Below are 22,740 nucleotides of genomic sequence, written 5' to 3'. Positions count from 1 at the left end.
CGAGAAATAATATCTAACAAGTAGGGCCACTTTAAAGCTAGTGATCCCTGGGTGAAGTATGAACTAGTAGTGGGTAAACCCTTTGTTTACTCTTGCTTTTATGAAAACACAATTTGATACTATAGACTTCTTGGTGATGAAAAACAGGGCTGTTAAAAAAGGAAAGTATCAGACTCATGGGGTGACTTAGGAAGAAGGGGTGAAGTGTGGGGCTTCTATCTGCAGAAACAATTTAAGCACCGAAGGGCTGGAGTAATTGGGAACTCACAATGGGGCATGGGATATTTGACCTTTAAAAGATGTCCAGCTTGTCACTTGTAAGGAAAAGAAAAGGTTTTGCAAAAAGCAATGCAGAAGAGAGGTATTCCACACTTCTCTTTGGGTTTTGCATGTAATGTCTTCATTCATTTTTGGGTTTTGAATGTAATGCCCCAGCTGTCCTTGACAGCCTATCTTTATATACCACTCTTTGTGCAGCAGAATACATTTCTGGCCCCCAAACCACTTTTGGAGAATAAATTGGCTTGCAAGAATCCCAAAGCTGGCTATCCCTTCAAGGCATTCATACAACTATCAGAAAAAGCAAGGAGAGTGAAATGTCTTCACTTTACTGGTATAATAATAATAACAATAATTTATTATTTATACCCCGCCTATCTGGCTGAGTTTCCCCAGCCACTCTGGGCGGCTTCCAATCAAGTATTAAAAACAATACAGTGTTAAATATTAAAAACTTCCCTGAACAGGGCTGCTTTCAGGTGTCTTTTAAAGATAGGATAGCTACTTATTTCCTTCACATCTGAAGAGAAGGTGTTCCACAGGGTGGGTGCCACTACCGAGAAGGCCCTCTGTCTGGTTCCCTGTAACCTTACTTCTCGCAATGAGGGAAACCGGTACAGATTACATGACACTAACCGGGTTAATTTAGCACCATTCAATTAGCATGCTGCCTTTTCAAATATTGTTTTCAAATGCCATATTGTTTCAGAAAGATATTGATTAAGTAATGGTTTAGCAGCTGTTTACCTTGCCAAGTTCTAATTAGCTACACATTTTACTTCTGAAAGTCGCAATATCAAATCACTTCTAACCAATATTAACAGCTCTTCTGTCAAAGCTAAATTCAACAGCACCCAAATTAATTGGGGCATACTCTCTTGCTATACATTCGTGCTCACAAGATTATCTTAAACTGCTTGCCTACTAAATGGACCATTTTCAAAGCTCTCTTTTAACTCATGTTCACCTTCTCATTCCCTCTTGGATGAGTCTATCGCAAGTCTCTTTCAGCAAATTCTCCCCCACTAATGGCAGGAATGCCATCCTGTAAAAGTAACAGAGGGATTCTGAGAAACCTGTTTCTTTTGCTTTGTTACTGAGATTGTGAAAAACACGCAAGGCCACTAATCTAATGTAAAATTTATGGATTAAGACAGGATTGCAAGAATAAATGGCTAAAAAGAGCTATTCCGCAGTGGGAAAATATTCTATTTTATCATGCTTTAGATACTTGTGAACAAATGAGAACATTTGCAGTATACATTAAGACTCCCTATTTTGTAGTAAGAGATCATGGAATGTGTTTTCTAGACAGAGAGCACTTCTAATTCATTGTAGTGATAACAGAATCACAGTATGGCATTTATTCCAGATTGCAGTAGTGTTATACATTTTTCACCTTGAATGAAGGGGATACAGCCTGCAAGGGAGATATAATATATGAGAAACAAACTGTGTTAAGTGGTGCATTATATATGTGGTCTTAAAATTAGAATGAATACATGGCATTATCCTCCCCCATCCTCTTCCATATGATTCCTGTATCTGTTTCAAATCCTGCAGGTCTTGTTCTCAGCTTGCTACAGTGCAGAGCTGGAACTTGCTATCTTATCATACATTGGCCCTTATCTTTGTTTTTTTTAAATTAAGTGCATATTAAAAGGAAGCCTGAAGTAGAGAAAAAACAATAGCAACCTGTAAACTGTTTGAAATACGTAGTCTCTGTTAGGTTGTCATCAATCAGCATATACATTTCAGCAGTCGGTTTTCAGACACTACTTTCCGAGCTTGAGCTAAGGAAATAGTACAGCAGCTCTGTGAACTCAGGTCATGCTTTAGGGCACCTGATCTTAATATGTCTTTCTAGCTGGAAAGAGATTCACACACTGTGGAACAGCAATAGCCAGCACCTCAAGCTTCACAGGCTCCTCGTGATCAAGCTGTTGAAAGTCTGAAGAAGCCTCTGTTTTCACCAACATAGCCAGGGAGATATAAGAAACCCTCTCCTGCTGTTCAAGTTTCAAGATGTTGATTGTCATTTCTGCCTCCATGAAATGGTTACTGGTCCCAGCAGCTTCCAGGGCAGGGCTTTTTTCCCACATGGAACTCAGTTACACCACCTTTCAGGTGGGCGGGCACCATTGCCATTATAAGAGAACGAGGGAGGTTTTCATGGTGAGTTCTGGCACCTCTTTTTCTAGAAAAATAGCACTGTTCCAGGGTATACTTCCATTACCTGAAGCACAGGTGAGCTACCAGCAGCCACGACAAACACCTCCTGAAGCTCCCACATTCTTCCATACTACCCAGATGTCCTCCCCTCCTTGTTCATTTCCTCCATCCCCACCCCCAGTTTTTAAATGTATTTTGTGTTTTTATATTCTGGTTTTACTCTGTCAACTGCCCTGAGACCTGCGGGTATATAAATTCAATAAATAAAAATAACCATTCTACTCCCCTCCCCCTTTCTATGTAATTTCAGAACAAACTGGAAGGGCAACTGTTTTATTTGCTAAAAATAAATTTACGCTTTCATTCTGGGTTAGTTTATTTCAATTTGTCTTTATTCAGGAGTTGTTAGTCCAGAAGATTTGTCTGTGGCTCCACCCAACATTGGTTCTGGCTCTGCCTACCACCAGAATGCAGCCCCTGACAGCTCATCCCTGAAGAATGCAGCCCTCGATGGGGGGAAAGGGGACAGGCACGTAAGCCTGCAAGCCTAGGAAGAAAGACATGTATAAAGAGAGCCAGGTTCATTTTTATAGAATACCTTCTCTGCTTCTCCTGCTTTGTCAGAAAGGCAATGAATATCATTAGTGGTAATTATTTTATTTTTTTAAAAGTGGAGTAAAATATCTGGTATCTAAACTGGGAATCAGCAGAATAAGATGAAAAGCAGGTGCAAATGCATTCAGTTGACATTTGTCATCTTCTGTATAGTCTGATTAATAATTATGCATATTATGTAATTTCAAAGTAACTTGCCTGTAAATCCAGGTGCACAGATACACGTAGCATTTAGCCCTTCACTGTCACAAGTACCACCATTCTGGCAGCTGATGTTAACACAAGGATCTTTGTATAATTCACAGTGCCTTCCTGGGAATATTAAGTGATAATAGATGATGTTAGAATTGTACATTGTTTAAGGGCTGGAGCAGATGGAAGCAGAATATAAAGAATACTAGCAGCCTCATACTCAGCGTTGTTTGGGAATTCTAAGGAAACAAAATGGCAGCCAAGTCCTATAATTTTAACCTGATTATTAGAAGATGGGATATACCAAAAAAAAGAGAGAGAGGAAATTTCATTGGCGCCAAGTAATTAATTTGTATCCTGAAACACCACCTGGGATCTCTGGATAAAGACTGGCATCAAAATTGAATAAATAATAAATAACCCATCCCCTACCGACAGTTTTGAGCCATTTTGAAGGTGTGGTGAGTAGTGCCCCTCATTTCTTCATAATTGATGATGTTCAATGCAAGGTAAACAAAGCATTGGCTATCCATGAACTAAATCTGGATGGGACCACTGAACCTTTTTGTACTGCCAAGGCCTGTTCACAGCCTCGTAGACCCTTCTCAGAGCTTCATAAAGGGTTAGCTAAAAGTCAAGACAAATGGAGGTGGTCTGTACAGATACCTTGATCTAGCTAAAACACTCAGCACCTAAACCTTGTTATAGGATACATGAACCTGGTACTGGCAACCCACAGGAGAATGATATTTACTTTGATATCCCCATGAGCACGACCAACAGTTCTTTAATAAATACATGTACAAGTACTTCAAACATCTATTGGATACTCACTGTGACTTCATGGGTAACACACCCTCCCTCCCCAAGGTTGTTGTTCTTTTTTCATGGGTATAAGATATGTGCATACATATGTATATCCTCTTTTTATCATGCTGCCCCTGAATAACAATGTTAACCACTCCAACCATTTCTTTTTTCAATATATATTTTAATAGCATGCCCTGCTTCTTCTGCGCCTTTGAATAACCAATTAACTCTTTCCATTTGGAGTAAAATTCTGACAAGAATTTTTGTCGGATATCACGACTTCACTGACTTTTACAAAATGAGGTTGGGTGGCTATAATTGGGAGAAAAAGCTTTTTTTTTCCCTGAAGCAAGATAGTTCTGTGTCTTATTGCTAGTTTTAGCATAGTGCAAGGGGGAAACTGTAAATCCAAAGTAAGATTCAGCTGCACTTTTTAGAGATGTCAGAAAAGTAGCATGTCACACTACAGGTGAGCTTCATATTGTTGGTTCCAAAAGGCTTGCCTCAAAGATAATGAAACTTAAATGATGCAGATCACGTTTATTAGGCAGATTTACAGTAACCCCACCTATGTTAAAGCAAAGCATCTCTTACCCTCATATTCTTTTGGCTCGGGTGGTGGTTAGGCATTGGAATATGTTTGTGTATTGGAGGGCAGGGTCTGGCCATCGCCTAGCCCTCCACTTTATGGGTATTCCGGTAAAGGAATCCGGCGGCTGTGGATCCTGCCCGACGCCCTTGCTGGTGGCTAGGGCCATGGCACGACCCCTGGTGACATCAGGGGGAGCTTTCAGTTGTATTTGCATCAACAGGCTCCTCCCACTGGTGGTTAACCCTTGTTAGACTCACCCCTCCCTGAGGGGGTGGAGTCACGCTCTGTTGTTTTATCCAATGCCTAAGCCAATACCTCTCACATGCTGTAATCAATAAAGTTGTGGCCTTTTTTTAGCCCATTAACCTGATATACTGTGTCCATGTGTCTTTTTTATCCCCAAGCGGGTGGAGGGTCCTTGAATCATAACCCCACCTCTGTTAAAGCAAAGCCTGTCTTACCTTCATATTCAGCAAGACATACACAGTCGTAGCTATTGACAAGGTCTCTGCAGGTAGCTCCATTCTGACAGGGGGCTGAAAGGCACTCATTATATTCCTCCTCACAATAGAGTCCGTGGTAACCTGAAAACATGTAACAAAGAAAACACAACATACCCTGAAAATGTGTCTCAGCATATGGCAAAAGCTTCACAATCGTGGATGGGACAGAGATGACTAGTAGCTGAAAATAACAATGTGAGGATGCACCTTTAAAGCTATTTTGTCACATAATGTACATGAAAGGATTTAGAGCTCAGTTTACGCTGGAATCAAGACCTCCTTATACATTTCATACATTGAACAATCAGAAACACAAGGCAGCCAAATGACCTCATTAGAAATCTAAGCAAGCCAGGAGTACTGAAGCGAATGGACTGTATTTTCAGAATTCATTTTTTGCACGGCTGTAGATCACATTTATTAGGTGGGTTTACTGGGCTAAAACGAGCAGAAATCTTGGTGATGTATAATGCCACTTTATATAATGAAACTAGATCTCGCTCCAGCACAACTCTGAAGTGTAACTCAAATAGCAAACTGCAGGATGTAGAGTAGCTGTCACTTGTCTGAAGTGGGTAAAGATATGGCAGTCTGAAGACAGAGAAGCATACTTGGTTGATTCAAGCTGGTAAAACAGGGATGAACACCATTTCACATGTAAATGAACGGTAAGTGCTACCAATCTGCCCAGCAAAATTTTGGCACAGCTTACATTGTGCCCTTTTATTATTAAACAAAGCAACAGTTTCATAGAATACAGCATGGATTAAGCATTATCAGTTATTCTACTGTGTTCTACAGAGCTGCAGTCCGATGCATATGTAAATAAATGAGGAATTATGTATTCTTTACTTCTACTGCTATGCTTCTAGCAAACTTTTATTATACATGGAAGCCACTGAGTAATCACTGCAGCTGACCCACCCTCATTTAACTCCATCAGATTAGCATACAATATCCTTTTAAGCCTTATTCGTTCAAATCAGAAGGTGCAGCAACTATGACTGGTGAATTGTAGCCATTATTTTCCTTCTTAGAACACCAGGCATCCACTACTACTCTTGTTAAACCAGGGAGACCTTTCACCTTCCATATATTTGCATCATTCAAAAACATCCTAAGCTTGTCCATCAGGTTCTAATTCACTAATTCAGGCAAACAGAAATATTGGCTTGGATTCAAAGGTTGCACATTTTGGTGTGGACTTTTAGATAACAGGGAAGCCAAAATATAAAATAAAGGTAAAGGTAAAGGGACCCCTGACCATTAGGTCCAGTCGTGGCTGACTCTGGGGTTGCGGCACTCATCTCGCTTTATTGGCCGAGGGAGCTGGTGTACAGCTTCTGGGTCATGTGGCCAGCATGACTAAGCCGCTTCTGGCGAACCAGAGCAGCGAATGGAAATGCCGTTTACCTTCCCGCTGGAGCGGTACCTATTTATCTACTTGCACTTTGACGTGCTTTCGAACTGCTAGGTTGGCAGGAGCAGGGACCGAGCAATGGGAGCTCACCCCATTGCGGGGATTCGAACCGCCAACCTTCTGATCGGCAAGCCCTAGGCTCTGTGGTTTAACCCACAGTGCCACCCGTGTCCCTAAAATATAAAATAACCAGCAGCAAATATATATATGCTATTATTGTTTTTATTATTCTTCAGTAACAGTGGCTTGGATCTAAAGGTCCCTTTGTGCAAGTATCACCACATGCGCACAGCAAGGCTCGCGGATTACACACACACACACACACGTTTCTCATGTCTATGAAGATCAGGGGACCCTCCAGAGCAGCTTTTGGGGAAAATCAGGGGGTGGGGACTTCCCCATGAGCAGAAGTGTCTCCCACTGACACAGCAACATCCTTGGGTCCAAGCTGCTGTTAGTCACTAACCGTTAATTTATCTATTATAATCATCATTATGTATTTGCTTTATTTGTCATTGTTTTTTTATTCCAGTCTTTGCCTGTTCAGACTAAAACCTATTTCCTTTCAATTTGTTTGCTTGAAGTTGGAATTGATACTATTGAAAGAGCAGAACAGGCTTTTCTAGAAATTGTTTTCATTTTAATGTTATTTTTTTACTATCTTGTTCTCATTTCCTCTGAGGAAAATATAAATGGGGCGGCCCATTTATTTAATTAAAAAAATTAACAGCAGCACAGGCTTTTTCACTGTGTGAAAGCTCAAGTAAAACTTTGAATGGCAAACATGCTCTGTGAACGCTGTATATATTACTCAAGAGAAAACCAAGTGAGTTTTTTTAGGGATCTGGTCAAATAATAAGCAAGACTTAGTCATACTCAAGAGCAAACCTTTTGAAATTGGTCATTAATCATAACTAATTGACTCCCAGTGGGTTTACTCCAAGTATGACTGAGGCTGGATCCAGCCCTTTGTGCCATAGAAACAAAAGGCTTACTCATTTCACCAGAGACCTGAAATCAATTGGATTTCACATGATTTCATGTCCTCATAAGGGATAAACTGCCATTACTTTGTGGCCATTCTTTAATAAGACACAGTGGAGCAGGCACAAGAAAACTGCCATATGCAGGCTTAACCTGAATTCTTATATATAAAATAAAACAACAGCAAGAAAATGCTATTGTAAATAAACTCATGTAACTCTCAATATATGCATACCTCTGAATTATATGTGACTGAAAAAGTCCCCCCCCTTCCCCCAAACAGCCTTGGCTGTGAGGAAACACTCTGATTTACATGTTAAATTAATGACTTGTTTTACAAATGAGTATCAACCTGTTCTATAGAGCAACCAGTTGAAGACTGCAAGTCTGTGGTGAAAATACCATTTTTCTCCACTAGAGGGTGGCTTCCACCTACCACACTTCTTAAATTTCAAGAAGGGAGGACACCGCATTTTCATTCGGCTAGTTAGAAAAATGTCAATTCCACCTCTCCTGATGTCAGCCGGGGGGGAAATGCTATTTATAAGAATAAGATGAAGCCCTATAAAGGCAAAGGAGAGTCTTCTCCCATGTACAAGTCACCTCTAAATTAACAAACAAAAAGTTTTTATATTCTGTAACTTTCTTTTTTAAATGCAAGTTCGGAATAGGTTTTTAACACACAAATGAAATGACCAATTTCCTTCCCTGCATACCAGCCGCCAGGAAAACCAGTTATGCTATGAGCGAGGGTACGAGGGTAACTAACCCATTAACCAGAGGCCTTGGAAAAGGTGAGAAAGTGATGCACCCTCAAGTTATGGACGTGATACTAGGAGAGAGGACTTACATACAGGGGTTGATGATTCTCACGTGATATGCCAGATTAATAAATAACCAGGTATAAAATGCACAAGGGACCCAGGTGGCGCTGTGGGTTAAACCACAGAGCCTAGGACTTGCTGATCAGAAGGTCGGCAGTTCGAATCCCCGTAACCGGGTGAGCTCCCATTGCTCAGTCCCTGCTCCTGCCAACCTAGCTGGTCGAAAGCACGTCAAAGTGCAAGCAGATAAATAGGTACCGCTCCGGCGGGAAGGTAAACGGCGTTTCCGTGTGCTGCTCTGGTTCGCCAGAAAGCAGCTTAGTCATGCTGGCCACATGACCCGGAAGCTGTACGCCAGCTCCCTCGGCCAATAAAGCGAGCCGAGCGCTGCAACCCCCAAGTCAGCCACGACTGGACCTAATGTAAAATGCACTTCCGGGTATAAAATGCAACTGTATTTGGGGGAGGGGGTTGCCAGTACAGAAACATTTGCAAGCAGGAAAGGATGGATCCAAAGAGACACTGTTCTTACTTTTAATCAAGTGTGGAAAAAGGAAACAGAAGTGCATCCACTGGCCGGGTCTTCCCAGTGGAATATGTGAAACAGGTCCTGTGTGCAGTTGTATATAGTGTAACAGCCTGATCACAGAGGGGGTTCTCACCACGTGGAAGGACTTATGCACAAACAGCTGTGTATGCGTACAGAGAAGCTTTCACACTGAATGAATGAGCTGAGCCAGTGAACCCATTTCCCATTTCATTCGGTTCAACGAACACACACACACACACACACAACTGGAAATGAAAACAGGGTTAATGTCTCCTAATATGGATCCCCTTCACCTTCATCTTGTTCATCTCACTTCCTATCCGTGAATTATCGCAGTTTAGTGCTTTCAGGCAACACATTAATTCAGAAGCATGAGTGACCTGATCACTATTCGGAACGACCAACATTCTGCCTCCAACCAATGCTGAGCTAACCACCTGTAAAAATTCATACATCAGCCTTTTTCATGCATCTCATCTTACGATCCCTGAAAGCCCTGCCAAAATATGAATCCCATTTTCAGACTTGCAAAATATATTTCATTTGTGAAAAGTGCTACATAGCTAAATATTACCAATTCCACCCCGTAATGAATACATAATAATTAGGTAAATATGCAGAAGTCAGCATGGCCTGCAAACCTTGCAAGTTTACCTGCATATTTGGTACCGTAGGTGTGGTGGCTTGAGGCACATCTGAATAATTCCACAAGGCCATCTGCAAAATGCCGTGAGCATTTAACTATTTATGTAGAAGAGCTGCAGCTCAGTGGTACAGCATCTGCTTTTCATGCGGAAGGGTCCCAGAAACCCTGTTCCATGTTCAGGAACAAGAGGCTGGAGTCCTTTGTCATTGTCACAAAAGGGTGACATCAAGCAGCGGAAACCATGTCACATGTTTTACGTTCAAAACCAGACTTTGGTTTAAAATTAATGATTGTCCGGGAGTATAGCCTGCTGGACCAGGATTTTAGCTGCAGTACTGAGTCCCTGATTGCCAGCTCTCAAATACTGATGTCATCACCGGCAGAACAGAATCACATGTAAGACATGTTTCGGAAAGACTGCCTCTCATTGCCCCTGCCAACCTCTGAACATAATTTCAATAGAGCTTCTTAAAAGGATTGCAGGCATCTTTGCAAATCAAGCAAGTGTTTCTTAGCAAGTGGTTATCTGAGTATTTGAATATGCATAAGAGGGAAGCCTACAAAGGGGGGGGGGCAATGCACAGGCCTCTTTGACAGTGGCATCTTTGCAGTAAAAAAGAGGAAATGACCTCATGAATTTGCCTTTCTGCTTTTTCTCCTCTTTCTCCAAACAATGGAGCTTTTTGATGCTCAACACATCTCCCTCTTAAATCCTCTGCATGTGTAACTCAGAGCCCTGCATACTATTACATATTATCAGTAGCTCCAAGGTACCTTTAGAGCACATGTACCTTTTTCCTTTATGCATGAAGAACTGCTTGAAGATCAGAGAGTATCTCAAAGCATGAACAAAAAACCTCCGAAACCACCGTTGCATAAGGAAGCTCAGAAGCTGCTCTCTTGGCAGCCTTGACGCTGTATGTTGCACACTAAAAGAAACAAAAGCCATGCTGCCACCTTTCTTTCCCATTGCTTGCTGCCTAGAAAATACCAGTCTGACTGCTAGCCAGCAAGCAACTGAACACTATTTCTAACAAGCTAAAATATCTTGCTGTGGATTTGCAGGAGGGATGGAGGGTTCTTTGATTACCAGAACTAAACAGAATTTATAGGTTTCTTCCTTCCCTGATTCATCCATGATAAACAGCACAGGCAATACATCTTAGCCAGCTGTCCCAAGAAAAGCCCTTTCAAAGGCACTACTTGGGAACACCATTAGCAAATAATTATTTTCTGTTATGGGGTGTGGAAGATTGGTAGATCATCTGCTTTGCATGCAGGGGGACCCAGCATCAATTCTCAGCATCTCCAGGTAGGACTGGGAGAGACACACCTGGAACCCAAGAGAGCTGCTGGCAGGCAGAGTAGAAAATACTGAGCAGGATGGACTAATGGTCTGACTCAATATGAGGCAGTTTCCAATGTTCCTATGTGGGAGCCTTTTTCAGCCTGAGAGCTGTATTTCCCCCATGGCCAAGTTTCTGAGAGCCACATGCAGGTGGTGATCAGGGCCACTCCAGTGTGGCCTGAATTTCTGAGAGAATGGGTGAGGCTTGTGTGAAACCACTGCTTTCCAGGGACACCTGCGGCCACTGAGCCTGACACTCTTTATTCCATCCATCAAATATTCTCTTAATGAAAGTCACAGAAGGGCAAAACTGTGAAAAATGTGTTGAGAGTGTGGAAGGGGAGAGAACAATTAAGAGTCACACTGAAAGGCCTACACTGGCTCCCAGTACGTTTCCGAGCACAATTCAAAGTGTTGGTGCTGACCTTTAAAACCCTAAACGGCCTCGGTCCAGTATACCTGAAGGAGCGTCTCCACCTCCCATCGTTCAGCCCGGACGCTGAGGTCCAGTGCCGAGGGCCTTCTGGTGGTTCCCTAGCTGCAAAAGCCAAATTACAGGGAACCAGGCAGACGGCCTTCTTGGTAGTGGCACCGGCCCTCCCACCAGATGTCAAAGAGAAAAACAACTACCAGACTTTTAGAAGACATCTGAAGGCAGCCCTGTTTAGGGTAGTTTTTAATGTTTAATAGGTTATTGTATTTTATGAGGGGCGGGGTATAAATAAGTTGTTGTTGTTGTTGTTGTTGTTGTTGTTGTTGTTGTTGTTGTTATAGCACCATTCCTGCTCAGAAAGCTCTCCCCCCACCCCAATAATTAGCACTGGACCTTTTTTATGGGGAAGGGACACTTAGCATGGGCATAAGAAGCAAAGTGACTAGAAACACACAAAAGGAGCACAAATATAAACTCAGAAATATTCCGCAGCTAGGAGGAAATATATATGTTGCAAGAGATATTATTCAAATTGCTACTATGCACGCCCTTGGAAAACCTATACACCAACGCGCATTTCAAATAAATTAAAGCCGCAATTTGATAACTGGCTGCCCTTTTAAGCTGAAACTCTACACTCTTGACTTGATACTGAGTTTAAAAGTCACACCGAATTTGGTCAGTTCCAACTCTGTTCCTTAAGTCTGCACTATGATCGGCATCGACACAAATGCACTCATCATTTGTTCTGCTTTTCATGACTTTACTCCAACGGTCCTCAGTGACCTGAGAGCAAGAGCACCACAGATCCTAAAAGGCAAAAGAGAGCAATGGAAGCATTTGATAGGCAGCAGTACCACAAAGATCACAGAAACAAGTTCTTCCATCCCTGCTAAAGTCTGAAAGGGAAAAGCAGGATGCTGGTTTAGAAAATAGGCCTTTACTCTATGTAGAACTGCTGTGAGAGCTCCAACCTTTACTATTTTGTCACTGTAGCTTTTTTTAGCTGAATACAGAACAGAAAAAGCCGTATATAATATATAGACAATGAATCAGCATGTTTCCACCACCTTTACCCTATATTGTTGTGAGTGCAGGAAATTAGTCTGCCTTGTTGCATGAGTTCCTTCTAATTCCTGGGGTCCAGGATCTGGCAAGGGCCAAAATCTAATGAAGGGTTCCATTGTTGCAGTAGTCAGGCAAGTTTCTTTGGGAGTTAAGGGTCCTGAGGACCATGTAAAAAAAGAATATAGTATAGGTAGAGACTATTTTACGTGAGTCAGATATGTGCGCGACTACACATTGCACCAAACCCAGAAGTGACCCGAAAATGACAAATAAAGTGTGTGTGGGGGGGAGGCAGGGGCAGAATGGGTTTTTGCAAGCTTTTTCAATGGTGTTTCAAATACACATAATTTCACTTACATGCCTTGGAACATACCATATTTTTCGCTCTATAGGACGCACTTTTTCCCCTCCAAAAATTAAGGGGAAATGTGTTTGCGTCCTATGGAGCGAATGCAGGCTCCTTGGCTTCTGCGATAGCAACACGAAGCCTTCCAAGCGCAGAGGGAGCGCTCCCTCCATGCTCCGGAGGCTTTGTGTTGCTTTCACTGAAGCCTGGAGAGCGAGAGGGATCGGTGCGCACCGACCCCTTTCACTCCCCAGGCTTCAGCGATAGCCTCCTGAAGCCTTTGGAGCACAGTAGGAACTCGCGCTGCACTCCGAAGGCTTCAGGATCCTTTTGCTGAAGCCGGGAGAGCAAGACTCTCCGGGCTTCAGCAGAGAGGGAGAGCTGCGCAGCACCCCTTCTGCAAAGCGGGAGGAGAAATGGGGGGAGCTCTGTTTCTCCTGCAGCTTTGCTGAAGGGGCACTGAGCAGAGAGGGAGATTTTTTTTTTCTTGTTCTCCCCCTCTAAAACAACCCTCCTATGGTTGGGTGCGTCCTATAGAGCAAAAAATACGGTAACCACCACGTGAACAGGGAGTTGCCTGTATAACAAAAGAGGCTGCTCTTTGTCCTCTGAGCAAATGGGTGGGCCTTTTCCCCTCCTCACCTGGCTGATACTTGGAAGGACAATAGCCAAGACGGTGGTGTGTAAGCAGGGCTAAAAGTAGGCAGCAGCCAGAGAGACAGAACTTGATTTCTGCTATATTCCAAGGCTGTGACTATGAAAAAAGCAAGACTTTGCGGGGGGGGGTGTTGGTAATGCTGTGAGACCATCCATATTAGGCTCAGGCTGTAAATATGTGTAAATAAACCACATATCATAAAGGCATCACCATCTCTGCTGTCTCACATTCCAAGGAAACCAAAACCTGGGGTAGTGTGCAACAATATGTTCTTTACAATGCATGGCCTCTCATGTCAAAGTGATTGTAAAACCTACTATTTCATGGGTACTGTGCAACATAGTCATATTATAAAGCGTGTTTTTTTCAATTTTCTGCAAATACAAATAACATACAGCTGTAATCACCTCATCCAGCTATTTTTCCTCCTGTTGCAGGGGTGAAGGTCAGGATGACCAATGGAGAGCCAGGCTAAGAACCTCTGACACCGTTTTAGAGAGCAAACTAGAAGCTAAAAGCCTGAAGTCATTTTCTGAGAGCAAAGCCTCTCTCCTGTTTGCAAAGAGCAAGTGTGGTTAAGGGTAGCTTGCCCCGACAGGAAGTTTGCCAGTTGAGGTTAAGCCATTTCTAAGAAACGACCCCTGACAAGCAGGATGTAGCTAACCGCCAGGGTCCAGATATAACTCTTAGGTGTGAAGTTGCTAAACCACAAGTACTTCCTGGAACTAATAAGGAGGTTAATTAGTTTATAAGCCAGTAGCGCCACCTAGTGGAATAGGCAACTTGGAACCGAAAGGACACACCAATTTATTAATTGGTTGAGCTTTAATGAATATGCATCAATGACCATAGGAAATTGTCAATCATTGGCTAAAGGGATGCCAAGGGGCTGAACTGTGCTTTGCAAGAAGGTATATGAGTTAGCTACCCCCAAGGAGGGGTGGGCATTCTTCATTTTCCTGAATGCACCCTATTTGCTTTTTGTCTGACAAAAATCCAAATAAAAAAAAAACTTTTTCTTTAAGAAACTTTGCTGCCTGATTTTTTCATTCCTGGTCTGTATTTCTGAAGTCCCTTTCATTTCTGGTGCCAAAAGTGACTCGGATCAGAAGGACTTTAAGTGTCCTCAGAGACCAGGAGGCAGCTCCCTTGCCCTATGGGCAGTGACGGCGGAGGGCCAACGGACCTCCTGGCTTCCAGGTGCACACCGAACCTTTTCTTCGGAGGGGGACAGAAGGCAACTTGACCCTCTTGCTGTATCCTGGGACAGAGGACAACGGATTTGAAGAGCCGAGGTTGGGAGGACAGGGCAGAGAACAGCCGGCTGGGGTGAGTACATGGCAACAAGCCCTGAGGGGTTATAAAATCCTCCTGTTAATTAAGGAGAAGGGAGATCCTGATCAAATCTCCAGCGTGGATAGTGGCATTAAGGAGAAGGGTTGACCCAACCACCCACGCTTTGGTATTAGGAAGGAGAGAAAAGGGGGGGCACAGGGTGGTTAAGTGTGTCGTGCAAGCGTCCAACGAGAGAGGCATTTTGTGCATGTATGTGTGTTACCCCGGGGCATTCCCCTGGGGTCGTAGCAACAAGTACTCCGTTTCCCAGTCGGGCGACCGCACCTGGGCGAGAAAAGTTGCGAAATGAATGTGTGAGTGTTTGGTGTGGGGACGCTGTACAGGGCCATACTGAAAATGGGAGGGGGAGGCTCGAAAGGCTTGAAAGGTCCAGTAATTCCCCTTCAATGCATGTTAAACAACTTCAAGAAAGGATTCAGCGGAGACTATGGCATAGACCAGGGGGGGGACATCCTGACCAGATCCCCTATATAGACAACTGGCTGAAGGTTGTAGATGACAACCCCCCCCCCCTGGTTGAAGAAATGCAGGACTGAACATTGCAAAGTCACTCCCTCATGTCAGGTTTTGGAGAGGGAAGATGTCCAAAAGAAGTGCAGTGTTTATGGAGAAGAGTGTACAGAACAGTAAGCAGTTATTACTGCATTAACAGAGGAAAATAAAAGAAAAGAGCATGAAACAGGATGCTGCTATAGAATTAATGTAACAGGATCTTGAGCAGACAAATGAAGGACTTAATAGATTAAACACAAGTCATTTAGAAGAGAGGTCTCAACTAATTCAAGACCTCCAGAGGCATGGAAGAGAATTTGACAACCTCAGAGAGGTTTTAGCTGAGAAAGACAAAGAAATTTCTGCTATTATTTCAAATACAAATGTGTATTCTGAGCAGATTAATATTCTGAAATGTCAGATCAAATGCAAAGAGTATGAAATGCAAGACAGGGAAATTGCTGAAAGATGTACAAACCAAAGGTGTGAACAGTGGAGGCAGAAAGCTTTCAGAACTTTCTGAACAGTTAAGTGCAATAAAATCATAACTGGCTGAGAAAAAAAAATTGAAAACTCTAGTAAAACAAAAGAGAATGAAGAATTTGTTAGGCAAATCAAAGAGACTAGCCAAACAGTTAAAGATCTTCATTCTGCAATCAATACTTGTGATGTAACTTAAAACAACAAACTCATGGAGTGTGAGTCACAAATTAAATTGCTTAAAGAACAAATAAGTAAATCAGCTAAAAATTTGCAAGAAACAGAAATAGAATGTAAGGAGGAAACAGACCATCTTAAATCCCAGGTCGATGAACATATCTCTGCAAAGGAGAAATTGAACAAGTTACTAAAATTAAAAGAAAAACAAAGAACAAAGTTTTGTGAATGAGCTGAAATCAGTGAAAGATTCACACAACCAGCTCACTTTACAAAATGCAAAAAAGGGATGAAGATTTAGCTAATTTATCCAGACAACTTGCTGAACATATTGACCATCTAGAAATTGTCAAAAGGTCACTGCAAAAAAAAAGAAAAGGCAGAGATTGTGATATCCCTAAAAGACAAGCTTAAAGTTGTGGAGCAGCAGGCTTTTGTAGAATCCTGATCCAAGGCTTCAGTATTTTAGCAAAACCTCTAAATGAGAGTACCAGAGGAAGAGAAAGAGACCCCTTTGAGTGGGGACCGGCCCAACAAGAAGCCTTTGAGACTATCAAGCAATTAGATTCCACAGTGAAAGGCTGGCCACCCTGTCTGTGGGCTGTCACTGCCACCGCCACGCTAGTGGAAGAAGCAGGCAAGTTCATGTTTGGCCAGGAGATGCATGTGAATGTGCCCCATTCGGTTCTCACCCTTATGGAATATAAGGGGTACACAGGCTGAAACAGGCTTTGCCCAACCCATTGAGAAGTCTGCAGGCGCAGTGGAAGCTTGTGAAGCAGACGTGCCTGATGTTCTAGAGAGACCAAAGGGTCCTAGCCATTTTAAGGGCCAGCCTTGATTCTTGGCTGTTGCCAATATTCCAAGGGAGGAAGCCCTGGGTCGTGTGGCAGGAACTGAAGACAGCATGTCAGGCCACAGTGGCAGCCAGACCAGAAGGGGCTGTGGGACACCCAGAAAGCCCAGAGGGGGCTAGAGGATGCCCAGAAAAAGTACCAAGCCCAGAGGGGGCTGAGGCTGTTTTGGGAAGCTGTTTCTACGCTTCAATAAATCTGTGTGATGGACTGTGGGCTGGAAAGAGGCTGAGAGAAGGGAAGAGGAAGGCAGTTACAAGTTGTTCCTCAGGCAGCAGAGCACCCAGAAGTGGGGGTGCAAGCCAGGCAAGCCGTTCCAAGAGTTCTAAGAAAGCCAAAGTCTCCAAGAGTTGTTTGTGCTCTGAGGCGAAGTCCAACAGCAAAAGACATTGCCCTGCAATTGGCAGCTGGATGCAAGGCTAACGTCCAGAAGTTGAGACGTTACTGGAAGCAGCATGGGGTCCCGAAGAGATTGCCGTGATGCACTGCAAAGGCCATCGGAGAGGCCAGGACATGGTCACTAGGGGCAACCGGAAGGCAGACAACGCAGCTCGTGAAGCAGCTTTGAAACCTCCACCAGCACTCAACGCAGCCCTCATCCCACAACTCACTCCAGACGATGTGGAACCACGCTACACACCGGAGGAGCAACAGTGGGCACGCCAGGAAGGAGCAACACTCCAGGAGGGATGGTTCCGTCTACCAGAAAACCGTGTTTTTGTGCCCCAACATCTGGCTACCGTGATTGTAAAGAACTACCACGAGTCTACTCACATAGGAAGCCCAGCTGCTAAAGCACACCTTGGGAGAATACTCTACATCCCCAACCTATCCCAACTAATTGCTGCTATCTCCCAAAAGTGTGTCCTGTGCGCCAAGAGCAACCCTAGGCAAGGCCACCTTCCCCCACCGGGTGTACAACACGTGACCTTTACCCCTATGGAAAGCCTGATTGTGGACTTCACTGAACTACCTCCAGTTAGGGGCATCAAATACCTGCTTGTGTTTGTCTGCACCCTGACGGGTTGGACAGTGGCCTCCCCAGAAGTATTGGCAGTGACAATGGCCCTGCCTTCATTGATGAAGTTGTGCAAGAAGTGTGCAAGGTGCTGCAGATAAACTGAAGGCTACACGCGGCCTACAGACCCCAGAGTTTGGGAAAACCTGAACTTATGAATCGCACCTTGAAGACCCACTTGGCCAAGCTGACCCAGGAGACTGGACTACACTGGATAGATGTCCTGCCCATTACCTTGTTTCAGATTCGGAGCGCTCCAACCAAGAGACTGAGACTATCACCCTTTGAACTTTTGTATGGCAGACCACCCGCTTTCGTCCGAGACATCCCCACCAGTTTGGGGCGGGTGGGAGATCACATCACTCAGGAACAAGTGCAATTCCTGTCCCCGTGTGTGTTTGCTTCCCTTTCCAGGTACTACCTCGAGCCTACACCGTGCAGTCTCGCTGAGCCGGTCCACCAGTTCCAGCCGGGTGACAGCGTGGAAGCGCAACCCCCTCATCCCCAAGTGGCGAGACCCGTATACCGTCCTCCTCTCCATCCCAACTGCGGTGAGAATAGCCGACGTGATTCCCTGGGTGCATCACACGCGTCTGATCATCACCTTGTGTCTGACGCTACCGGGAATGCGTTGGGCCACGGGCAACGAGATCCTGCGACTGATCATCACAAGGACTTTCACAAGGACTTTCCCCTTTTTCTCTATTATGTTCTGTGTTGATTTGCTCTATGTCCTATTGACCTGACCCCACCGAGCCATACCGACCCTATTGGCCTGCGGACCTCTGCTACGACTGGTTCGTCTTGCCAGTGGTAAGAAATGGCGTGCTCATTGGCTATTGGGAACAGGGGTTTGATGAGGTTGCCGTATTGAAACATCCCACTACCCCACTGTGGCTTCTCTTCCACACCACTGTCCAGCGCACATGGGTACTGCTCCTACGGGAAGTTGCAGAGACGGTCAAAATCTATCGAGTTCTGGACCGCTCTTGCTGTTGTGGGGGGGTAACCAACTGTCACTCAGGGGGTAGAGCACTGTACCAACCTCATCTGGTAGACCAGGTCCTAATCTTAATCCAGGTGTTGCATGGGATGGAGCCTATCTTAATGCAAATATTACAGGGGAGGGAGCCTGAACCAGGTGCGCATTGAAATTGCTGAACAAGTGCCAGTAAATCCTGCAGCCCCACCTGTGGTTGTCGTGGTGGCTCGAGCCTCCCAAAAATCCCAGAATACTGCCTGAACTACTGGGCCTGGTAACTCCACATCTAATACCCTTGAATGTGGTAGGGTATTCTTGTGGCTGCATAAGGGTTGCCACCCCAGGCTTCAGCCTCCATAGGCCCTGGTCAGAGACCACGTAGGTGACCTCCACCCAGTAGGACCAGCCTTTGAACTTTACAGAGTCTATTGCCATCCCTATAGCTCCCGAGGCCTAGCAGTGTATCAGTGTCAGGCGGCCACTTTTCCCTGTGTAGAGTGGGAACGTTTTGTGTGTAGATGCTGTTCACGCCTCAGTAGGGCCAGGAGTTAGAGGCCCACATGACCTGGCCTTCGTGGGCCCCCATCCCTTTGGCCTGTGGTATTTCTATGTTGGTGGTACAGTTCTTTGTTCTGGGCCACCGAACATTCCTCGAATCAGGATGTGGATCATACCCTGCCTCCTGATGGTTCTCACCTCTCAGATGGCCACCGGGTGGAGGGAGAACACCTTCCTGAACATGACCACAGCTGTGGCCAAGAGCCTGAACAGGTCTGAGTGCTGGGTATGCGTGCGAGGTCAAGATTCTGAACACCACCTACGTGGTTCCCCAGCACCATATTTGAAGACTTGACAGGGTCATAGAGGGAGGCCCGTGTATCCACAGGAGTGTACATTTCCTGGCTCTCTATGATATTGTACCTATAGGTCCATCAAGCGAAAATGGAGAACCGTGACCGGTCAGCATTTTCGTGCTGGAAAGGGGGGAATGCAGGGGTGAAGGTCAGGATGACCAATGGAGAGCCAGGCTAAGAACCTCTGACACCGTTTTAGAGAGCAAACTAGAAGCTAAAAGCCTGAAGTCATTTTCTGAGAGCAAAGCCTCTCTCCTGTTTGCAAAGAGCAAGTGTGGTTAAGGGTAGCTTGCCCCGACAGGAAGTTTGCCAGTTGAGGTTAAGCCATTTCTAAGAAACGACCCCTGACAAGCAGGATGTAGCTAACCGCCAGGGTCCAGATATAACTCTTAGGTGTGAAGTTGCTAAACCACAAGTACTTCCTGGAACTAATAAGGAGGTTAATTAGTTTATAAGCCAGTAGCGCCACCTAGTGGAATAGGCAACTTGGAACCGAAAGGACACACCAATTTATTAATTGGTTGAGCTTTAATGAATATGCATCAATGACCATAGGAAATTGTCAATCATTGGCTAAAGGGATGCCAAGGGGCTGAACTGTGCTTTGCAAGAAGGTATATGAGTTAGCTACCCCCAAGGAGGGGTGGGCATTCTTCATTTTCCTGAATGCACCCTATTTGCTTTTTGTCTGACAAAAATCCAAATAAAAAAAAAACTTTTTCTTTAAGAAACTTTGCTGCCTGATTTTTTCATTCCTGGTCTGTATTTCTGAAGTCCCTTTCACTGTGATGAGTAAAACCTGTATCTGTAAAAGTAAGGTGTTTTGGTGTGTGTTTTCAAATCACATTGCTACTTAATTTAGTGTTATCACTTTAAAATTGGTATCCTGGAACAGTATTGTTAAAATGTCAGATCAGATACCAGACAAGCTATACAGAAAACAATTTGCATGTTCATTCTGTGTGGTTTAAAAAAAATTAAATATAGAATGCATCAATACCTATCATTATAGCACACTGAAACTAATGTATTGCCGGCATGCATATACTAAAGAGGAAAAAGGAAGCAATTTCCACCTACATGTTTCTTGATGCCAAGAGCATCTGACGGAATGCAGGAGGGCCATACAAACCTGGGATACAGAGACATTTGTAACTTGTTCCGACACTGCGGCAGATGCCATGGGCACAAGGATTGAGAGCGCAGAAGTCAATCAGCTGGGCACAGGTAGGTCCTGTAAATCCTGGGCTACAACTGCAAGAATAGGAAAGCCGGTCTGTGTAACAGGTCCCATTGTTCTTGCAAGGAAATGAAGCACAGGCATCTACTTTTTCCTCACAAGATGTTCCCAGGTACCCTAAAACAAAACAAGTGGAACTTATTTGCATGCACGCTTTTCATTTACCAAACTTTTGTCAAAGTATGGAGCCTTAACACCATTTAAAAACAGATTTTTTGGGGGGCTAGAGTTATCCTAACACATGCTTAGATACAGATACAAGGACTACCTCTCTCGATATAAACCGACTTGGACCCTGAAATCATCATCTAATGTTCTTCTTCATGTGCCTCCTCCACAAGAGGTCCAGAGAGCAGCAACATGAGAACGGGCCTTTTCTGTGGTGGCTCCCCATTTGTGGAATGCTCTCCCAAAGGAAGGCCTGCCTGGTGCCTTCACTGAATAGGCAAAAGTGTTTCTCTATTACCATGACTTGGACTGACTAACATTCTATGGTCTTTTAAATGTGTTTGTGGAAGGGAAGTTATTGGTTTGTTTTTGTTTTATTTTGTATTTTGTGTTCTCGTTTTGTATTTTTACACCCTATGATCTTCAGATAAAGGGTGGTATACAAATGTAATAAATAATACAGTGGTACCTCGGGTTAAGTATTTAATTCGTTCCGGAGGTCCGTTCTTAACCTGAAACTGTTCTTAACCTGAAGCACCATTTTAGCTAATGGAGCCTCCTGCTGCTGCCACGCCGCCGGAGCACGATTTCTGTTCTTATTCTGAAGCAAAGTTCTTAACCTGAAGCACTATTTCTGGGTTAGTGGAGCCTGTAACCTGAAGCGTATGTAACCTGAAGCATATATAACCTGAGGTACCACTGTAATATCCACACAACCTAAATGTAAAGGGAGGGTCACAGCTAACACTCTCTCCTCTCAGCTAAGGACACCAAATACATTTATAGGATGCGTGTTCATGGAATTTTCCACAGCATGCCCTTCATCTGAAATATTTATTAAAATATGCTTACATTATGCCCATGATAAAACCCTCAGGCTATTCTACCGCTGATCTTTGTTTCAGATAAGTTTCTTTATCCTCCCCACAATGATGTATCTGCTACTAAATATGGCCTCCTCCCCTAAGTGCTCCTGAATTTCATGGTAGAATTCAGCTATTCTTTCTCGAATTATCCATTCACTCTTCCCTCTGATTTATTAACACGGTGATTCCCCTATGCTTTCAGTTCGCTGTGGAACATCAAGAAAAAAAATGTGTTTCTTGTGCTATCATTTGAACTAGGAACAATATTAATAGTGGGGAATATGATGCAATACTGTAATTGGGCCTGTATTCTTTTCTTATGCTCTTTGATGTTGGCCGCCATCTTTGCCACCAATGTTCATTCTAAGCCTTAAAGGTAAAGGTAAAGGTAAAGGTACCCCTGCCCGAACGGGCCAGTCTTGACAGACTCTGGGGTTTGTGCGCCCATCTCACTCAAGAGGCCGGGGGCCAGCGCTGTCCGGAGACACTTCCGGGTCACGTGGCCAGCGCGACAAAGCTGCATCTGGCGAGCCAGCGCAGCACACGGAACGCCGTTTACCTTCCCGCTGGTAAGCGGTACCTATTTATCTACTTGCACCCGAGGGTGCTTTCGAACTGCTAGGTTGGCAGGCGCTGGGACCGAGCAGCGGGAGCGCACCCCGCCGCGGGGATTCGAACCGCCGACCTTTTGATCGGCAAGCCCTAGGCGCTGAGGCTTTTACCCACAGCGCCACCCGCGTCCCATTGAACTATAAATAAATGCACTGATTAGGTATTTACAGAAATACCTATTTTGTTGGCAACGTTGCCACA

General features: G+C 44.2%; 1 protein-coding gene across 1 annotated transcript in view; it reads right to left on the bottom strand.

Moving 5' to 3' along the window:
• DNER (delta/notch like EGF repeat containing) overlaps window positions 1-22,740 on the bottom strand; it is a 112,676-nt gene that overhangs the window by 5,992 nt on the left and 83,944 nt on the right. Inside the window, exons 8-10 of the mRNA XM_082224145.1 lie at window positions 20,786-21,010; window positions 5,122-5,244; window positions 3,265-3,378 (exon numbers count right to left, since the gene is read on the bottom strand). Of these exons, the coding sequence (XP_082080271.1) occupies window positions 3,265-3,378; window positions 5,122-5,244; window positions 20,786-21,010 (462 nt within the window). The remainder of the gene's footprint in view (window positions 1-3,264; window positions 3,379-5,121; window positions 5,245-20,785; window positions 21,011-22,740) is intronic.

This window comes from Podarcis vaucheri, assembly GCF_965113315.1.
Source record: "Podarcis vaucheri genome assembly, chromosome: 5".
In the NCBI taxonomy this organism is placed as follows: domain Eukaryota; kingdom Metazoa; phylum Chordata; class Lepidosauria; order Squamata; family Lacertidae; genus Podarcis; species Podarcis vaucheri.
Note: the sequence above shows the minus strand (reverse complement) of the source record. Positions and strands in the feature narration are given on the sequence as shown.